At 39.3% G+C, this 21101-nt stretch overlaps 1 protein-coding gene across 1 annotated transcript in view; it reads right to left on the bottom strand.

Moving 5' to 3' along the window:
• Window positions 1–19606, bottom strand: part of LOC134660934 (FH1/FH2 domain-containing protein 3) — a 97593-nt gene extending 77987 nt beyond the window's left edge. Inside the window, exons 1-4 of the mRNA XM_063516819.1 lie at window positions 19434–19606; window positions 5135–5211; window positions 2850–3411; window positions 2–2642 (exon numbers count right to left, since the gene is read on the bottom strand). Coding sequence (XP_063372889.1) covers window positions 2–2642; window positions 2850–3411; window positions 5135–5152 — 3221 coding nt within the window. The 5' untranslated portion in view covers window positions 5153–5211; window positions 19434–19606. The remainder of the gene's footprint in view (window position 1; window positions 2643–2849; window positions 3412–5134; window positions 5212–19433) is intronic.
• Window positions 19607–21101: the final 1495 nt, after the last annotated feature.

Raw genomic sequence — 21101 nt, 5'->3', positions numbered from 1 at the left:
CCGGCTCCGAAGCTTCTTGATGACCGGTCGTTGGGCAGTGCTGTCGTGGATCCTCACTTGCGTCGGGTCTATCTCCTCGCACACCTCGTCGTCATACGGCATCTGACCCGCTCGCTGAGCCAATATACTGTCCATGAATGGCCTGTATATTTGACCGGACGTCCCCAGAATGTCATCGATATCAGTGTATCGCGACACGAATTTGTCCGCACTCTTCTGATACGACGTTCCTGATCCTCTTCTTCTAAATTGCCGATGGTTCTCGTAGGGAGACATACGACCTTCGTATTGCTCTGTTTCTTTTGGCGTCTCTAAACCTTCTGGACTTCTTCTATCGCCCAACGGCTCGTAGTCGAGGTGTAATGGAAAAGGGGGAATTTGTGCGGATGGTATATACACCTGGACTTCGTCCGAATCCGATGAGTCACTGTCTTCTTGAGGTGGCGGAGTAGGTAGCTTTTCGATCCCTTCTGGAATGTTCTTATCGCTTGCCAACCACCACGGTCGTTCCCCTGACTCTATGTGCCGTATGCGTCGCAGAGGGAAGCTGGGCTGATTCGAGCCAGATTTGCTCAAGCTGTTTTGACAAGAACCAGATTTGCTCAAGCTGTTTTGATTCGAATTAGATTTGCTTAAGTTGTTAGGGTGTTCAGGCTTGCTGTTACTTGAGTTCTCGTTACTTGTAGCCCACCAATCTTTTTGTTCCCCTGATTCGATATGTCGCACTTTGAAAAAGTTGAATTTTTCGCTCTTCTCACTATCACTTGATGATTTCCTGGGCGGCGTCAAGCGCTCTATGCCTTCAGGAATGTTTGCGCAACTGTCAAGCCACCATGGTTTTTCATCTTCTACGTATTTATTTTTCTTTTGTATTTTAAAGTTATCAGAGTTGTCTGAACAATTTGTTGGAGGCAATTTCTCGCTTTTGCTTTCGCCATTCGATTCTAGCCACCACGCCCTCTCACCCGATTCAATATGTCTTATTTTTTTGGGTATATTTTTCTCTGAAGGTGACTTCTGATTTTCACTTGTAGTTGTATTTTTTTTCTCTGAATCCGAGTCCATCCACCACGCTCTTTCTCCAGATTCTATATGCCTTATAGCTTTTAATTTGACTTGATTATTATCATTAGAAGCTACAATGTTATCGGTGTTATTTTTACTTTTTGACCTTTCACTTTCTGTAGTGATATTCGACACATCTTTACCTGTTGACTCTGAGGTTGAAGTTTCTAACCAACGGCTATCATTGCTGTCCTGGTGACGTTTAAATAAGCTAGTGACAGGTGCTAGGGCTCTAATCAAAAATGATTTGGCTTCTTCAGTGACGCCTTCGTTTTTGTGAGATGCTGGAGATTGTTGTTTTGCTGATCGGTCGGTAGGAATCGATATTTCGTCCGCTGATGTTCTGGAGACTTCATTAGTTTTAGATTTCGGGGTCATATCTTCTTCACTCAGCGACGACTGTGTAGATAAAGTGATACTTGATTCAGGACTATTGCTTTCGCGTGATTTGGAATGTTTTAATTTCATATGTCCATTAGATAAATTGCTACTTGATGGAGTTTTTTGAATACCTTTTGGTGGTGAAATCGATTTGTTTTCGTTTGATTTGTCTACTGTTTCTGAAGTCTGGTCGGAGTCTGATGAACTACCTGATTTACTTTTGCGTTTTATAACTTTTTTCTTTGTGGACGAATCTGTAGACGAATCTGAACTAGTTTTACGCACTTTTACTTTTTTCGGTTTAGTTGCGCTCTCATTTTTAGGTACTTGTGGCGGTAATTGACTATTAGTTATTGTGATTTCAGGTGATACCAATTCAGCAGAGGCTACTGCTAAAGGACTTTTTGCTCTTTTCAACTTTAGATTTACGTTAATAATAATTTCCGATGTTTCATCATCTTTATTTTGTCCATATAATGTGATATCTTGGTTAGATTCAATTACATTAGGAGGAGACGTAAGTTTTTTCTCTGTAGAGGGGCTGCTAGATTCTATATCTCTTGGGTGCGGTTCTGTGCTCACACTTCGGCTACTTCGATCATTATAGGAGTTATTTGTCGAATTATCCCGGAGAATAGAGTGTTGTGTAGAGTAGCGACCTGCATAGCCCGTGTAACTAGTAGCGCTAGGCGTGTATAAAGACCAATTTGTTAAAGTGCTAGCACGAGCAGTGCTACCAAATCTACTAGAACGAGTAGGATCATCCAATCGATCTGATTGTATTTCTCTGTCTACCATTTCGGGTCGTTTCTTTTTTCGCGATCTAGTCTTTTCTATAGTTTTTGCCATGTCTGCTCTCCTCGTTCTCACATAAACCGAAGACCCAGGTGGAGTAGGTGATGTATGTCGTGTTATAACTGTAACAGTTTCCATTTCACAATCTTCTTCTTCTGCATTGTTCACACCATTTCCTAAAATATCTTTATTATTTTCAACTACTACCTTTTTTGCATTGGATTCTTCTTTTATAATCGTACAAGGTGACACCGATTTCTTCTCAGGTTCTGCTTTAGGATTTTCAGAGTGGTTTACAGGCGAAACAGATGTTTTTTTTACTGTAGGAGGACTTCTCAAATAATTATTAGATAACCGATTAGAAATTCCATATCTGTTTACTGTAACATCCGATTTTGTGTCTGTTCTAGATGAGGGTCTTGTGTAGGATGTCGTGGTATCTAGCTTTGCCTCAGTTCTTGAAGAAGGGCGTGTATAACTAGTATCAGATTTGATTTCTGTCCTTGATGATGGTCGTGTATAAGTCGATTCTGGTTTTGTTTCTGTTCTAGACGACGGTCTGGTATATAAAGCATCTGGTTTTATTTCAGCTCTAGAAGAGGGCCTACTGTAGGAAGATTCTGGCTTCGTTTCCGCCCTTGATGAGGGCCGTGTATAAGTTGGTGTAGGACGTTGATACAATTTGTAACTCGACAGGCTATTGTAGCCTGAAGACTTGTCAGTCTTGCTTGGAATGTCTTTGTCGCGGTCCGAAGGACTGGGGTCTCTGCTTTTCAAATCTTTATATGATTTCGTTTTTCTTTCAGGGCTCAAATGTCTAGAGGGTCGCGTGAGGCCGTATTTCGTTGACACGGGGCTGACATCTCTACTCCTGGAGGTTGCAGCTGGTGGCACAGAGAGTTTGTAATCCTTCCTCTCATATTTGGAGACAGTGGGGGTAGGCGGGGGAGGTTTCTCTTTTTCAGTCTTGGTGCTGTAGCTGGCATAGCGGCTGGCGATTGCGGAAATGGGAGTTTCATCTCTGGCACGTTCTGTGCTGGGGATGGGGATGCTCGAGGTTTTAAAAGAGGGCGTTGTGTTGAGATATTTGGCGGTGACGGACGTGGGACGTTCAGTGGAGCTTGTGCTGGCTCTAGCGGTGTTCCGCCCGTATGACGACGAATCAAATGACTGAAAAATGAGAAAACAATAGAATTAATTTAAATAGATAATAATAATAATAATAAAGCTTTATTTCTTCCACACATACTTCAAACAAAATAAATATTTGACATTAAAGTAAAAAATAACTTAAAAATTAACTTAAAAAATATGTGGGCCCCTTTCGGGTAAAAGCCTCCCCCAAGGAGTTCCATTCCTCTCTATTTTGGGCTATCTCTAGCCATTTTGGACCCGCCGTTTCTAGTCTGACCATCTGCCACGTGGTCGGTAATTTAATTACTGTTTAATTTAGTACAGATAATTTCGTCATGCCATATACATATAACGTCATATTTTCATAGGAATTTGACGTTTATAGTGACATGTCGGCACTTTGTCATTGCAAAGTCCGGATAGAGTTAGCTTTGTCCGAATCTAACAAACAATTATTTTTAACAATTAGGTAAAAGATTTAAAAGCCAGAATGGCAAGTATCACATGTTATCTTCAAATTAACAATTGAATATACCTGCATTATTGTTAGCGAAAATATCTAGTATGGATTAAACTCTTCAGTCACGTGAAATTAATGTCTAGTGAATCTAGTGATTGTCACGATGCAATGAATAGGTATTTATGTTCTTAAACGCCTAGTATTTAAATATATAGCAAAAGTAACCTTGCTCCTTGGACGTAAAATGAGGTTAAGAAAGTAATATATTTTTGCAATTGTATTTGTGTTGTAACTACCGGTGGTAATAGAATGTGTTGATCTTGTCCATTTGCCAACCCGGAAGTGTCGAACGAAGGACGGACATGAACTGCGATTTCTATGGAAATTAACCTACCGTTTTCCAACGTACTAATTTATGATCGAATATTATGTATACCTAACGCAGTTTTTCTTCGAAGCATCCATACTCGAGACTGATGTAGAGAACGAAAACTGTTTCAACTAAGTGCATCAAGTTCTCAATTGAAATTTATGAGCTCTACAATTTGGTCTTTAATTCTATTACGTACACACTAAGATAAGACAACTAATAAGACGTACTAAGATATACATAGCTGAGGTGCATTTGAGTATTTCCGAACTGAATATAGAAGTAAGTAAATAAACGGAAGTATCTGATATTTATTACATGTACAAGTACATTCATCCCTCAGTAAAAACCCAATCCATATTCTCCATTCAACACTATCACACATAAAGCTGTTCCTTTCACCGTTTTATAAATAGCAAAGGGAATGCATGTACACAGGGCGGCGCGTCGACGTGCCACGTGGACCTTCAGCCATGGTAATACAGAGTATTTTAAAATAATCAAGATTCGCCTAGGGTACGCATAAGATAACGTAGGGAGAGATTTTATTGAGCCCCGTATAGTATATTTAGGACTAAGAAAGATTGATTAATATCAGAAGAGAGGAATGTCGTTCCAGCGGCCTAGAAGGGCGTAAGTCTCCCAAAATCAAAGAGTTCCCAGCTGTTTTGGTTTCGAGGTAATACGTGGTGCCATGTTGCCGAGTGGGATTGCATAGGATTTCTTAGATCAAGTTGCATTAAACGAAGAGTAGAATATATTGGCGCTTATTTTAACAAATAACTAAAAATAATTACTAAGACTATGGGCCGTAAATAAGAGTTTTAGATATCCGAAATGCTAGTCGAAAAAATAGATTAGCAAATTGATATCGCATAACTTGCAAGATTGAAGTCAAATATAATAAATTTTCAGTTGCTGAAACTTACATAATTCCGAAAAGACATGTTGCCTTAAGATCAACCCGGGTCCATGAGATGATGACGACGTGGATCCTCCGTAACTGCTGAAAAACAAAAAAATATCATTACATTACTGAATTTGATCTACCTTATCTATACATATATATAATATATGGGTAGATTTTTTTTTGGGCTGAATGAACGCGACACGCGATCGACAGCCCGCCTGCTTCCGGCCGGGCGTCCCTACACTACATCATCTAGGTACATGGGTTGATTTCACACGTATAGGTACCTAATGTAAGTTTTACTGTAACGATACTTAATTTATTTTTAGATTGACTGGCATTTTTCACGTTGTGATCATTTTGAAGTTCCAAGTACGTAATCGCGCTTGATGAATGAAACCGCGGGACTTTTAACAGAGCAGTGCAGATGTTCATAATACTCCTATAAGCAAATATAAATTTATAACTGACCACCCCTAACGAAATAGCTCTTTTAGCTCTTTTACTGGGGTAATTTTGTCCATGTAGAATTTTTAGATTGACCCAGAGTACGTCAGCTAGTGCTAATTCTGTGCAAACTTATCATTTACGGCCTCTTTGTAGCTAGTACCACTTCTGAGCTTAATTTCTAGCTGCCATTAAAACAATTTAAATTGCGAACGCATGCAGTATGACGACAGGTACAGTCGGCTCGGTGGGCGGTTGGCACGCGCTTGTATGTGTCACAGGACGGATGGCGCGGGTGTGACATAGTTGTCGCCAAGTGTTCCTCGCTCTTAAAGAACAAAACACACACACTCGGATGACGCCTACAAATCGTCGCTATACTTACTCAACCTCATATCTGCAACAATCATTTGATGGAAATGCAGCTTTTCTTTCATTCGGAATACGGGTGTTTTTGTCATCAAATGAGTGTTGCAGATACGAGGTTGAGTAAGTATAGCGGCGAAATAGGTACGACGCACACGCCATGCAGCCTAAGCTGCCGGTCGCCTTCACTGCGGCCCCGAAACCTGGCCCCGCTCAAACGGTATCACCAGGCTAGGGGTCGAGGTTGGACAATGGCCGGTAGCGATGAAGAAACACCAGCATCACAGCCGTCCCCAAAATGACGGCGAACGACCGCCCCACGCGGTGGCGCGCGAACAGACACAGGCTCCAAAGCAGGAAAGCGGAAGATCCCCTCGCACCCTCTCTAAAGGGTGTCGAAAGAAGACACAGTGCCCTCGCTCTTAAGCGGTTTCCTAGCCTTATGCTGTACGTGCTTTCCTTGGGGCCTAGCCAAGCGGCAATTGTTGATAGAAAACGCCAATCGCAAGTAAAATAATGTATGGAAATGATCATATGAATTTTCGTTGCATTTGTCATCCCTATATGCATTTTTCTTGCCGATGTACGTGTCATCTTGGCTAGGCCCCCTAGTCCATGGGCCTATTTAATGACCTATTAGTATAATAAGTGTATAATTAAGCAGCACGAACTTACTATTAGGCAAATAGAAGAATATGGTAGATAGATTTCACTGAATGGTACTATCAGGGGCCCGTTTCTCAAAAGCTTGTAACTTGTAATATAAGCGGATGTCACTTTTTGACAGCATTTGTTAGAAAGAATTTCCACTTGTATTACAAGTTACAAGCTTTTGAGAAACGGGCTCCAGCACAGCACGCGCATTATCACATACTTACCAATATATAATACGAGCAATATTTTAGGTTGGATTTTATAAAAAAGATAAGGGTATTTTTACTACCCTCATAAGGCCCACGGTCCTATCCGTAGTACTAATTACCTCAATTTTCAATTGGAATGTTTTATTTCTCTTGTTTCGTTTTATTTCATATATTAAAGGAAGTTCAATAATATTTCCTTGCCAATTTTTTTGCGTGATAGGGCTTAGGAGATGCTTAGGAGGCTGCAGGAAGTACAGTTTTGATGAGGGTCCTTACGTTTTAAAACTTAAGTGAAAGTGTAATATGCAAGACCTGTATTAAGTGTTTCATAACGAATAGCGATAATAAAGTGCGATAATAATGGAAATTAATAACGACATCGTAAAAAAGTAATACTAGTATTAATTAACAGTTAATTTTGGCGACAGAGCAAACTAATAGGTACACTAGAAAGCGTGCCAAACACACATACATACATAAGTGCGTAACTCGAAATTACCCTTCTTCTGGGGCAGTCGAATAAAAATAGGACTACGAACTATCGGGGGCAAAGAACCTAACCTCAGGTCTATTCGCGTACAAACAGTGCAAACAGGTGATGTGGACGCTATCACCGAACTTCACATACGAGTACAACTCAGGGGCTCCATTTATAGAACATTTTTTGCTACGGGCCACCGTTTAAGAGTTTTTTTTTTCTCTAGCCTATTTTGGTGTCCCACTGCTGGGCAAAGGCCTCCCCTCGTTTTTTCCACTCGACCCTGTCATCGGCATTTTCCCACCATTTGGGGTAGAATGCGTCCAAGTCGTCCCGCCATCTCCTTTTCGGTCTGCCTGAATTCCGGCCTGCACCGTCTATTGTGTTCCGTGGGTCCCACTCAGTAACCATTTTGGCCCACCTTTCTGGGTGCATGCGGCAGACATGTCCAGCCCAGTCCCACTTAAGCTTAGCGGTCTTGACGCCTACATCTACAACTCTAGTTCTGGAGCGTAGTTCCGTGTTTCTGATCCGATCAGTTCTGCGAACACCTAATATACTACGCTCCATCGCACGCTGGCAAACCTTGAGTTTCGATTTTAGAGCCTCAGTTTTAAGTTTTTTAGTAAGAGTTATTTACGAAAAACTATAAAAAGGGACCTTAAAACCCCCTCCTACCCGTTAGCTTCACCCCCACCCCCCGGTACTTTTAGTATCTTATTTCATACACCATTACCTACACCACATGCTAAATTTTGCTTACACATGTATTATTTCCGCTGTAATTCCTTCGTTTGGTGGCCTATGGGCTCGTTTCAAAGGCATGGCAACCATTGGCAACCATTGCATGGCTAATGTAACCATTTAATATAGAGGTCTAACATATTTGACCACTCGCGTCATACTAAACGCATAAGCATGGGCCTGGGATGGTACCTACTATTAACCCTTTGATAGTTTTGATCGTCATTTTTTATATCCGAAAACGTCTCGTATGCAAAAATTATTGGCACAAGCTAGAAAATTCATTGTACATATAAAATTATAAATACATAAAAAAGAGACGTGGCGAAAATAGACAAAAGTAGTGATTATACATAACAGTAACGATATTATTATATCATCATATCAGGATTTTTAATTTTAGGATTTTCATTTTCTTAACTTATGGGCTTTCTTGACGTAAGTAGATTTGACTCATTTGCTCATTTGCAATAACTTTTTTAATTTAACGGAAGTCATAACAGTTTTAGAATAGGAACTCCAAAATAGTTTTCGGCCTGACCTATATCGATTGTCTACGAAAGCTGTTTTCTATTGACCGTCCATGCCAATTTGTGTTGAATGGACTTGATAATAAGGTTTACTGTGTGTGCGTGTTATTTTTGTCCGGTTATTTACGTGGCATAGATGGATTATCGTTTATATCTGCGGTTGTGTTATGCTTTCGTTCAAACTATTTAAAATTACTACCGATTTAAATGCCGATACTATGTTTCGGTAGTAGGCTCCTGGGGGCCGATTTTTGAATTTCGATCGCTCGATTTCGTCACTCGAAAATCGGTAATGGAAAACGTCCTAATCTTACTCTAAACTCTAAACACCGTTATAAAAGTGGTAGGTATGTGTGGTACCTACGAGTCGTTAATTAATTAATGTATACGGGCGTGAATTAAATGATAATTACGTTGGTACGAGTATTACAGCGTTTTGGTCAAGTTTTATTACCCAGTTTTTTGTGAATTACCTAAGAGTAAAATCTTTTCTACTATTTCTCATCTACCATCTATACTCTCATCTACGCAGACGAAGTTATTTTTACGAGTTTAATGACTTGCTATATACAATTTAGTAGGTACATTGCTTTGTTCCTATGTTACTCTGTAATTTGTACGGCAAAATATTGACGAAAAATATTAACGCGACGTCATGCGTTCACTCGTCAACTGATCCCTAGGCTACGTGCCAAGGTGACGTGTTGTCGTTGGTGACGAGGTATAACGCACGTCCTAGTATAAAGGGGTAAAGTATAGCCAAGATGACAATCGTATAGTGAGCTGTGAAATTGCATGGAGAACTTATGAATGAACTCATTGATAAATTCGCCATGCACCTTGGCGGCTCATGACTTCGTGATCTCGTGACTTTTTTTATTAGGTATTACACCTAATAAAAAAAGTCACGAGATCAATTTCCATACATTATTAAAGTTTCGATTGGCGTTTGCTATCAATGATTGTCACCCATGTCACCTTGACTAGGCCCCCAGGCGGTCTACCGCGAACCACTTCGTTCGTTCGTCTGTATAGTAAACACAAGAGACGTGGCACTAATAATGAGACATGGACACGTAAACCACAAATTCTGTGAAAGTTTTACTATGTACCTATAGGTAGAGTCCGTGCGGAAAGAAAAGAGTCGATTGTATGGGGCCCAATACATTCCACGACTCTTCTCTTTCCGCACAGACTCTATACATGAGTCACACTCACAGAGCAGCTTTTTAGGGTTCCGTAGCCAAATGGCAAAAAACGGAACCCTTATGGATTCGTCATGTCTGTCTGTCTGTCTGTCTGTCTGTCTGTCCGTCTGTCTGTCCGTCCGTATGTCACAGCCACTTTTTTCCCAAAATATAAGAACTATAGGTACTGTTGAAACTTGGTAAGTAGATGTATTCTGTGAACCGCATTAAGATTTTCACACAAAAATAGAAAAAAAAAAGCAATAAATTTTGGGGGTTCCCCATACTTAGAACTGTGTGGGGTATCTATTGATAGGTCTTCAAAAATGATATTGAGGTTCCTAATATCATTTTTTTTCTAAACTGAATAGTTTGCGCGAGAGACACTTCCAAAGTGGTAAAATGTGTGTTCCCCCCCCCCCCCCCCCCCTATAACTTCTAAAATAAGAGAATGATAAAACTAAACAAAATATATGATGTACATTACCATGCAAACTTCCACCGAAAATTGGTTTGAACGAGATCTAGTTTTTTAGGGTTCCGTACCTAAAGGGTAAAAACGGAACCATTACTAAGACTCCGCTGTCCGTCCGTCCGTCCGTCCGTCCGTCTGTCACCAGGCTGTATCTCACGAACCGTGATAGCTAGACAGTTGAAATTTTCAAAGATGATGTATTTCTGTTGCCGCTATAACAACAAATACTAAAAACAGAATCAAATAAAGATTTAAGTGGGGCTCCCATACAACAAACGTGATTTTTGACCGAAGTTAAGCAACGTCGGGCGGGGTCAGTACTTGGATGGGTGACCGTTTTTTTGCTTGTTTTGCTCTATTTTTTGTTGATGGTGCGGAACCCTCCGTGCGCGAGTCCGACTCGCACTTGGCCGGTTTTTTTAATACGTCATAAATCCCCTAAATACGGAACCCTTCATGGGCGAGTCCGACTCGCACTTGGCCGCTTTTTTAAGTTTGACGTTTCCTTAATTTCTATGTATCTAGGTTTTTTAAAAGATATGACACCTTACTGTCCATGATGAGATTGATGTGAGAAAAAAACGTAGTACCTATAATAAGTTACCTATGTTAGCGAACTAAGATAGATAAGAGCTATCTCTATAGCCTCTCTAGGCAGATAATAAAATTTTCTAACACCATGTGTCAAGGCGCAAATATACACTATTGAAAGTTGAATCTATTAAAATTGATGTTTTTAAAACTGCACGATGTTACGTCGCGTTTCAAACTTTCAATGTTTGTGTATTCCCCTTAACCTTTTGGACGCCAATTACCAATATATACGCACCGCAGGTCCAACGCCAAAGACGTATTAATCGGTCATAAATCACAGAGCAACATAGACCTAGGTGCATATGCATAAAGTTCAATTTCAGTTTTGACACTTCGGTGACGTGGCGTCTGAGAGACAGCTTTTGTGTTTGACACGGCGTCGAAAAGGTTAATATTGACAACATAACTTCATATGTGGTGGTCAAAGGGCATAAATAAGATGTACTTAATGTAGGTATCTCGTGTTCTCAACTACAATGCTTCCGACACGTAAATACATAATATTTCAACGAGAAGTGTTTTCTATTTCGGTCGGGGACCATTTGTCTGGGACACTTTTACTTAGAAACACGTTTGACTAATGTGTTGTTTACTAGGTATATGACTATTTACTGGGAACTAGATTTTCGAATAAATATAATTCACAAATCAGAATGCAGAAGAAGGCGGTACGTGCCATTGTCGGCGAATCCAATGATGCCCCGTGCAGAGAGCTGTTTAAGGAACTAAATATTATGCCCCTTCCCTGCGAATTCATTTACCAGGTAGCTCTCTTCACACACAAGAACCTGGATGTTTTCCGGCAGCGAGGTGTGAATCCGCACCGCGCCATGCGCAGCAATAAGCTCGCCCATATGCTCGTCACACCTAAACACGACCTACGCAAGTCCGAGAGATCGGTGTATGTGATGGGCCCGTCTGTGTACAACAGACTGCCGGACACAAAAAGGATGCAGCTTCTATAGTGGCCTTTAAGCTAAAACTACGTATAGGTGGCTCCTTGACCACACGTTTTATTCATTGGATGAGTTTTACGACCTTCCTAGTCAATGAGTTTAATAATAATAACTTAAATTGTATGATTGTAAGGATATTAACATAATGTATGTACTTGTAGCTATTGTATATTATGATTAATAATTTATAAAAATACCAAATGTATTTCCTAGACCTAAGCCTGACTTGTAACTTGGTGTTATACATAAATTATTTGTATTTGTAAATAATTCAACATAACTATCTACGTGGAATTAAAACTTACCCAAATCACGTCTTTAAACGAGCAGTTCTTGTATATTTATATATTTCGGTGATCTCGGAAACGGCTCTAACGATCTCGATGACATTTTCCATATGGGGGTTTTCGGGGGACGAAAAATCGATCTAGCTAGGCCTTATCTCTGGAAACGTGCGCATTTTTGAGTTTTATATGTTTTCCGAACTAAGCTCCGTCTCCAAGATATTAGATGTAATAAGCGCAATAGTAAGGGTTAAACGTTGTTTGTATATAAGTGCAACGCTCAAGGATTGTTGCATCAAACAATTGGTAATTAACGGGTACTCCACGATGATTTAGGTGATTATATTTAGCCCGTGATTCAGAGCAGAAGGGCGTTTCGGCGAGGATCGGGTTACGTGACAGACATCTGAGACATCACATATGTACCTACTCGTTTACTTGTATACACTGTTTGTAGATAACTAATACTTAAATATAATGCAGACAATAAATTGAACAGATACTTAAGCAATCATACATGAAAACAATAGAAAATTACATTGTAAATTTGCATTCATGTCAGAGGTCACATTTTCAGGCTATTTTTTAACAGTTTTGCCATCGACTTAGAATTTCATTTGAAGTTCTGTAAGATATGCGTATTCTATGGGACGACCTCGTTTTGGAAGTTGGGTGTAGGAAATTTATAATTTAATTTAATACTAGCGACCCGCCCCGGCTTCACACAGGTTACACATAACCTTAACAAATTATACACCTAAACCTTCCTCAAGAATCACTCTATTGATACGAGTAGATGAAAACGACATGTAAATCCGTTTAGTAGCTTTTGAGTTTATCGCGAACATACATACACACAATCAGACAGACGCGGCAGGGGACTTTGTTTTATAAGGGTAGTGATCTAGTGATTATACCGATAGGTAGGTTGTACTGAGAGTACTCAGCTATCCCAAACATTACTCTTCACAGTAGTAATGTTAGGTTATTGGCAGTCATTCATTCATCAATAGAGTTCGTTTACATTGATAAAAAAACGTACTAAGGGGGAACCCGACGCGAACGTCATACCCGCCAGCTTCCTGAAAAGTTTGCCCCAAAAACCTGTTTGACCGTTATTGGCAAAACATTATAGGAACTGTTAGATTTATTTCTGCCCGCCTGAAATAGCCGTGCCACTCAGCTGTTAAGTGTCAAGACTGGGTTGTTGCCTCCACTGAAATGGGGCCAGCCCGCTTCCCGGCAAGGTGTGTGGTGCCAAACACCGGTACAAAAAGTTTAATTAAAATTGCGTCTTATTTCCTTTGCGAGTACGTTCACTTGTAAAGAAAGTTCCTAGTGAAAAAATAGAGAATACAAGAGGAGGGGGGGGGGGGGGGGTCGTGTTATTTGGTGTGGTTCGGCCTTTAGTGATCAGTTCTGTCAAATTGTTTTAGGATATACCTACGTAGGTATCTGCATAATGATGACATGTAAATTCTGTAGAGGCGTCTACGAGTATTAGTATATTTTATGTAAAATTTTACCTACAAACCCGAATTCGTCGAAACATGCAGTTCTCAGTTTCGTTTCGGACTCCCATCATCATCATCAAATCATATTTAACTATTTTATATTACGTATTATTCTTCAGCCTAACACTTACATTGTACATTAGAGACAGACTCCAATCCTTTCCCCCGTACGTACCTACCCGACATGCTCAAAAATAACCCCAGCATTTCACCGCAATGGGAGTTCCTGACAAATTATTTATATATATCCCTGTTTGTCGCTATATCCGTTAGTCTACCCTCCAGGACACACAATTTACAACCTTGTCGCTTTTACACATTTGACATATTCCTTTGATTATTTGGACTAGCTTTCCGGAGCTCCTACCTCTCTTTAATGTAGATTTAAATATGACTCTTAACAATGTGATACACGGTTGCAATTGGAATGAAGTGATCTGATGAGACACGAGGTTTAAGGGCGTAACTGGTCATGGAGTCAGTATGCTGTTACTGAATGCACTTAAATAAATTGCGATGGGATTCTTAAGTTAATGTTTTGATGTTTAGATTCTTTATGTTCAGGACAGTTATAAATGGGAGTTTGTGAGTGACAGTAGTTTTATAATTTACTAATATTATGGCGTAGAGAAAGCTTTATTTTTTATTTTGAACAATAACTTTGCTGTCTAACAACGACGGGTTTGCATTTGCAGTGTTCAAAGTCCAAAGCCGATAAAGACTAGATAGGATTTTATTGGGAGTCTCAAAGTACCTAATAGTATAAAGCCATGTCTTAGATTTGGGCGGCGTTTACTTGGTAGGTTATATTGAAAGTTATATTATTACTTTGGTCTGTGTTACTAGGTTTGTCCAGGGCTTCGTTCGTATATTAGTTAAATGGGAATACGTATATTCTCATGAACAAGGAACTGAGGAACAAGTATTGAGTAGCTTTATGTAGCTTGCGTTCCAGATTGTTGTTCTAGGTGTAAACAAATAAATTGCAACTTATAGGTAGCTAATAATAGTGAGTTTGGAGTACAGTGCGTCCGCTAAACATGTGGGTGGGGCGAAGTATCGGCTTCACGTAGCGTCCACCGTGATTATCTGTGTTGATTAAAATGAATGCCGCTTAATGAGTCATGAGTCATGAGATGAGGTGCATCTGAATCATTTACCCAGAGATACGTGGACGCTTGGTGTAATACTACACAATATATGTGGTGTTTCTTAACACACAGGTTGTTGTTGTTACCGAAATGGTGGAAAAAAACATAAATAATGTTAATTAGATACAGACGTTATCGCAAAAACCTAAAAGTCTACTGGACCGATACGACCGTCAAAACTTCAAGATAGCAAGAAGCGTACTCCCATCTTAAATTACCGCAACGCACATGTAGCCCCTCTGGTGTTGCTGGTGTCCATGGACGACGGTAATATTTTACCATCAAGCGATTCGCCTGCTCGTTTGCATCATAAATCATAAAAAAAAACTTGTCTAACAGAACTCTGTTAATGCGAGCTGAGGAAAGTATAACTCGTATAGCGGCTTTAAATAAAGTAACGAAACAATAGCGAACTTGACACACATTCAGGGGTTAGATAATTATAAACAAACATTACTGAAGATACTCGTCCGTTCTAGAATCGTAGTCGTCTGACAGATAAGTTATAGTGAATTCAGATCGCCCGGCGAATTATTGATGACTTTATCCATCACGTCTTAAAATAAGTTTTACTTAACGTATTTTTATATAACGTGATTAAAAGAAACTGACACAGTGTTTACCACGCTGTCACGTAGACAAATACAACTACTTATTATATCCGTACCGTACTGATGTTTGTAATTCATGTAGGTAGGTACACGTATTATTTCTGAAAATGCTGCCATTATATGTATATCGGTACAATCCTTATAGATAGGAACCGAACCTTTTTTACGTAAAAAATATGCCAACACTCATGTTGAGCAAAATAAAAATGACTAAAACTGATATATATACTTAATAGAAATACTTATTCAATAGGTACTGTGGATACTTATTCTGTACTAATACCGCCCCCTTAGGCCCTTACCAATGGTTGGTTTCTTTATTATTGTAATTTAGCAGGGATGACTATTCCTATGCTATAAACGACTGTACCGTAAGGGCCAGTCATTGAGTAGTTTACCTTATTGACTGTAAAATGGACGAAACATTTTTTAAGCGTAAATTAGCAAAAATGTTGCCGGAACTGAAATAACATGAAACAATACTATTTGTACGTAACGTATAGGTGACAGGTGGTCATAAAGATATTACAGATCGCAATAGAAATTGTCCATGCTATATTTAACTATAAAACGACAAAGTTTTCGTGTAGCTGGCACGGTTTGGGAGTACAATGGTCTAGTACAATTTTGTTGCAAACGGGCAGAGGGGCTACCGCGAAAACCGTTTTTCGCAAATTGCGGGGATCTTTCTCTTTTACTCCAATCAAGGCGTAATTAGAGTGACAGAGAAAGATGCCCGCAATTTGCGAACTTCGATTTTCGCGGTTATAGCCCAGACACTAGCGCTTTTACTGACGGCACAAAGTTAGTTTGTATTTCGGTTTATTGCTTCGGTTTCTGCTTGTTCATTGGTTTAATGTATTTGGATGCACGTCTAGTATGTTTTGTAATTAGGCCTGTGTGGTTTAGGTTCAGCGCTTTAATTCCATAATATTTAAGAGTGACTCATTAGGGAGAGCCGAAATTGTTACTGGCCTCCTTGTTTCTGCTTTTTTAAAGTAAAATATTCGTTATTCATTATAAAAGTGATTGAAAGAGTTGTTATCTGTTTTCAGAATTTATACTTAAAAAACAATGTTTTGGTCTTTAAATTAGAAGTTAACAGACATATTGTTTTTAGTATATATACTTATAAATCTTATAATTTGTAAAAAAATTGTGGCTTACCTACCTATATAGGAACGCGTTATCACTACATACCTAGTATAAAACAAAGTCGCTTCCTGCTGTCTGTCTGTCTGTCTGTCTGTCTGTATGCTTAGATCTTTAAAACTTCGCAACAGATTTTGATGCGGTTTTTTTTAATAGATAGAGTGATTCAAGAGGAAGGTTTATGTATAATTTGTTAACACGTGCGAAGCCGGGGCGGGTCGCTAGTGTTTTTATAAAGCATACTACCTACGTTGGTACTAAAATTGTGCAATAACCTAATTTTTACGAGGTCTTGTTCCTTTCGTTTGATTCCTATCTGCCCCTGACGGTTTCCTTTGGCGTTAAATATTAAAAATAATTTGTGTGTCGTTCTTCAAATGTTCTATACCTACATTTTAAATTATAAGTAGGTACCTATATAAACATTTTTTGGAATGTAGTATTATGGTCAGTTAAGGTACAAACTAATGATGTAATGATTATTTACTCATTTGACGTAAGTAATTATTGCATACCTTTAAATTTATTTAAAATAACTTCATTAAAAAAAATCATTTTTAGGGTTCCGTACCCAAAGGGTAAAAACGGGACCCTATTACTAAGACTTCGCTGTCCGTCCATCCGTCCGTCCGTCCGTATGTCACCAGGCTGTATCTCATGAACCGCAATAGCTAAACAGTTGAAATTTTCACAAATAATGTATCTCTGTTGCCGCTATAACACCAAATACTAAAAATAAAATAAATAAATATTTAAGGTGGGCTCCCATACAACCAACACGATTTTTTTGCTCTATTTTTTGTTGATGGTGCGGAACCCTCCGTGCGCGAGTCCGACTCGCACTTTGCCGGTTTTAATGTAATCCCTCCCTAATTCGATGCAACATACGGAAGATCAGTTAAAATCCACAGCTCTCAATAATAATTGGGATAATTCAGGACAAAAACGCAAAAAAAAGTTACAAAGAAATAATATTTGATACAATATTTTGGACGAATTAAGGGTTAAGAGTAGTTTCGATGGGTGTCGGGCATTTAATATTTTTTTTTCTACTCGTCGACTGCAATGCTTGAATTAAGACTTCGTATACCATATACCAAAGTGAAATCGCATACTTTTTTCACTATGGGACCCCAACTCAACTATAATATTCATTTCGATACTGTTTAGGCAACTATAATATTCATTTCGATACTGTTTAGGCAACTATAATATTCATAATAATTAATTTCACTGTTCACGGAAATATAGTTTATTTGCGGACTTCAGAAGTAAACACTGCAGAGAAAAAGCTTCTCACGTCACAAACGTAAACAATAACGAATTCGCAGTGCAGACATCGATATTTGCGACGTTCCACGGGTAAAGGTATCTTATGGCGGTTGGTGCTTACGCTGTTGTTAACGACGCTCCAATACTAATGCGGTGCTACGCGACGTATCTGCCAACCTCCGTAAGGTACATTTACCCGTGGAACGTTACATTTATTCTGTATCAAAACAAACCAGTGTACCTACTCAATATGTTTACTTAGGTATTAACTCTAACTGCTTAACTTTTAGTAATATGGTCATTTATGTTAGGTATATTATGTGACGGCTACATGATTTACTTCTATTAGGTATATAAAGTTAGAATAGGTAATAGTTAAGGATATGGAAGTTCGAGTAAGTATAATTAAATTAATTAATTAATAAGTTACTTACTTGATTAAAATATTATTTCAAGATAGCCTTTAAATTAAAATGTATATTGTAAGTCGTACATAACAATTCAACAGGTGCTCCGCTTGAAACTTTGAAAGTTTTAGCTTGTCTTTTCTGCGCCCTCGAGATAAAGATATTGGTGCCCGTAATTTGATAACTACTGATACTACTACTATATACTTCGTTCGGTTTTGAGCGTCAGTATTGTTTCGAAAATCAAAGCGAAAATCGAAGTTCGCAAATTGCGGGCATCGTTCTCTGTCACTCTAATTACGCCTTCATTGGAGTAAAAGATCCCGATTTGAGAATTTCGGTTTTTGCGGGCCCTCAGACATATGTCCTGTCTGTATAAACCCTGTCTTTGTAGAGTCCGGTGTCAGGATGATGTCTATTTGTGAGTAGGTACATAAGCAGCGCAGGTATTTTTGTCGTTAAATTAAGATTAATTTAACGACAAAAATACCTAAATATAGATATTATACCTACTAATTATTTAAGTACCTTACAAAAATACTGCAGACTGCAGTTTCGCAACAGGCCTCGATAAAGGTCGCCGCACACTCGCGCTGTCCGGAACACGAACGTGTTATGAACTAGTTAAAAAATAAACGGCCCGGTCGTGCAGTCAGCGCGCGTTAGATGCAGCACCAAAATAAATACATTTTATATGTGAAACTAATAGTTTTATGCATCCGGCATTCCATGTATAAATATTGTATAAGTAACACACGTAAAATGCTCTTGTATTTAGTTGGCATCTTATACAGAAATGACACGAAAATTACGATGGATAGTGTTCTTTTTGAAACCGTAATACGGACTAATAAAAAAAAATAAAAATAAATAATTAAGTGCAATAGTTTTACGCAGACACAGCAAAATCTTGTTATTGTATTACAATTTACATAGATTTTAACGCAATGGTACACATTGTGACTTTATTGCTTAAGTAGGTATGCACTAATTCAAGAATCAGCGCTAAGTATTGTTAATTGATTCAAATAGGTATACACTTTGCGTGCGAAAATTAATAAACAACTCACATATTATTCAGAGTATTGTTTGAGACACCAATAACGACTCCACAGTAGCAGTGAATCTAGACTGGGCTTGCTCTAAGGAATTTCGTCATTTAAATCACTGTCCAATCCAACTCTCTTGACACTGTTTCACTAAAATGTAACTTAAACACGCACGTTTCTTTTGACACGTGATTTAGTGATAAAGGCAGGTGTATTTTTGTATGGATATGTGGCTTACCTGCGGTATGGTGTGTTCGTTGGGGCGGGCGGCTGGCGACTGGGCGGGCGGCGCGCGCGCATACGCTCCGCGGAGCCGGTTTCGAGGCCACGACGCGAGGGCGACACGATTGTCGGCTGGTGTAAATTTGTGGTAGATTAGAAATCTTAATGCAATTGCCACAATCAGCATCAATAGTAACGGATAGGACTACGTGTCAAAAGTATCTACCTACACTGCATTCCAGATAGGATAAGATGGAAGGAAAAATGATTCTTTGTACTTAGTGCAGTTTTTGGCATGTCAATCAATAAAGTAATTTTTTAATTATACCTACGCTCCAAACTTAGTTCCAACCAATTTATCCACATAAATAGGAAAAGTCTTAATTTAATATAAAATACCTAAAGACGCAGAGGATATTCTTTGCGCAGAGGTCTGCGTGGGGGGCGACACTACCATGGGTCTACCGCAAACGAGAGAGTCGAATTTTTATTATCTAACCATATTCAAGTGATGAAGCGGCAGAATAGCTGAGTTTCGATTTTCGCGTTTCCCGGTAGGCCGTTTGTAAACAAACTGCCTTGATGTTTCAATGTCATATTTTACTGTCTGTGAAAACTTGTCAAAAAACAGTTTATGGCCATTTATGGCACAGTATGTATAAGTTCCTCTATGGTTTACGATGGGTGCTAGTGCTGCACTCTGGCGGCGGAACATTGCAGTAATACCCTCTTTTGAAGACGTTTCATAGGGGACAGGTATTATTTATCATAAAAAAAACAACGGGTTGCACTCCGGGAGTGCCGGCAGAAGTGAAAACTTAATGACATTGTAACAGTTTTTCGATCAGGTCACGTGTCCGTCTTACGAATCTTACGGTCACGTGACCTGTCGCGAGTTTACATTTTTTTTCCCATCACAGAAAGTGCACAGCGCCGCTGAAGAAGTTTTCACTTCAATAAACAACATGGCGCATTATTTCCAAAGCTGAAACTGCAGTCGAAGAAAATGTATATCGTTAGACCTCATCCGGCCATTGTTTCTCCCAACAGAATTGTCTGAGAATGTCAAATTCGAATTAAATACCTTACCTTACCTTACCTTATTTAATATACACACCAAACCCAAAACTTTACATGCTTACTTTGACCACCACCGATGAACGGCTGCCAGGCGCCGGCATCCAGTAAAACTTTCAATAAAGTTTCGTAGCTTTCCTTGTCATATACCATTTTCCGGGGCTAGCTCTAAGTCTATTAGGATCATTTAAGACGCCTATCACAAAATAACAGCAGAATCCCGATATCTCAATATTATGTTCTTTGGTACTCCTTTGGCGTCGAGTGGCGCCGTACTGTTGACAACTAAGCAGGAAGTGCATACCTATTCTATTTCCATTTCCAATAGGAATTAAGGCCATAAAAAGCCCTTCCACGGGTACTTGTATATTAAGTATCTTGTATCACGCCATCTTCAGAGGGCCACCTAGGCTACCTATTATACTTAGGTACTTTGCTCTTTGGGGCCACCCCATTCTCATTGCGAATAACAAAGTAACACCTACGCCTGGCCGACCGCCAACATTGAGAAAAGTTATCTGTCTCTGTCGCTGGAATATGGACCGGAAGAGAGGCCGATAACGATTTCGGATTTTTGTGAGCGGAGCGGTAGGCCCTCAATTACCTA

This window comes from Cydia amplana, chromosome Z, assembly GCF_948474715.1.
Source record: "Cydia amplana chromosome Z, ilCydAmpl1.1, whole genome shotgun sequence".
Lineage (NCBI taxonomy): Eukaryota > Metazoa > Arthropoda > Insecta > Lepidoptera > Tortricidae > Cydia > Cydia amplana.
The sequence above is the reverse complement of the archived record's forward strand: the minus strand, read 5'-3'. Positions and strand labels throughout refer to the sequence as shown.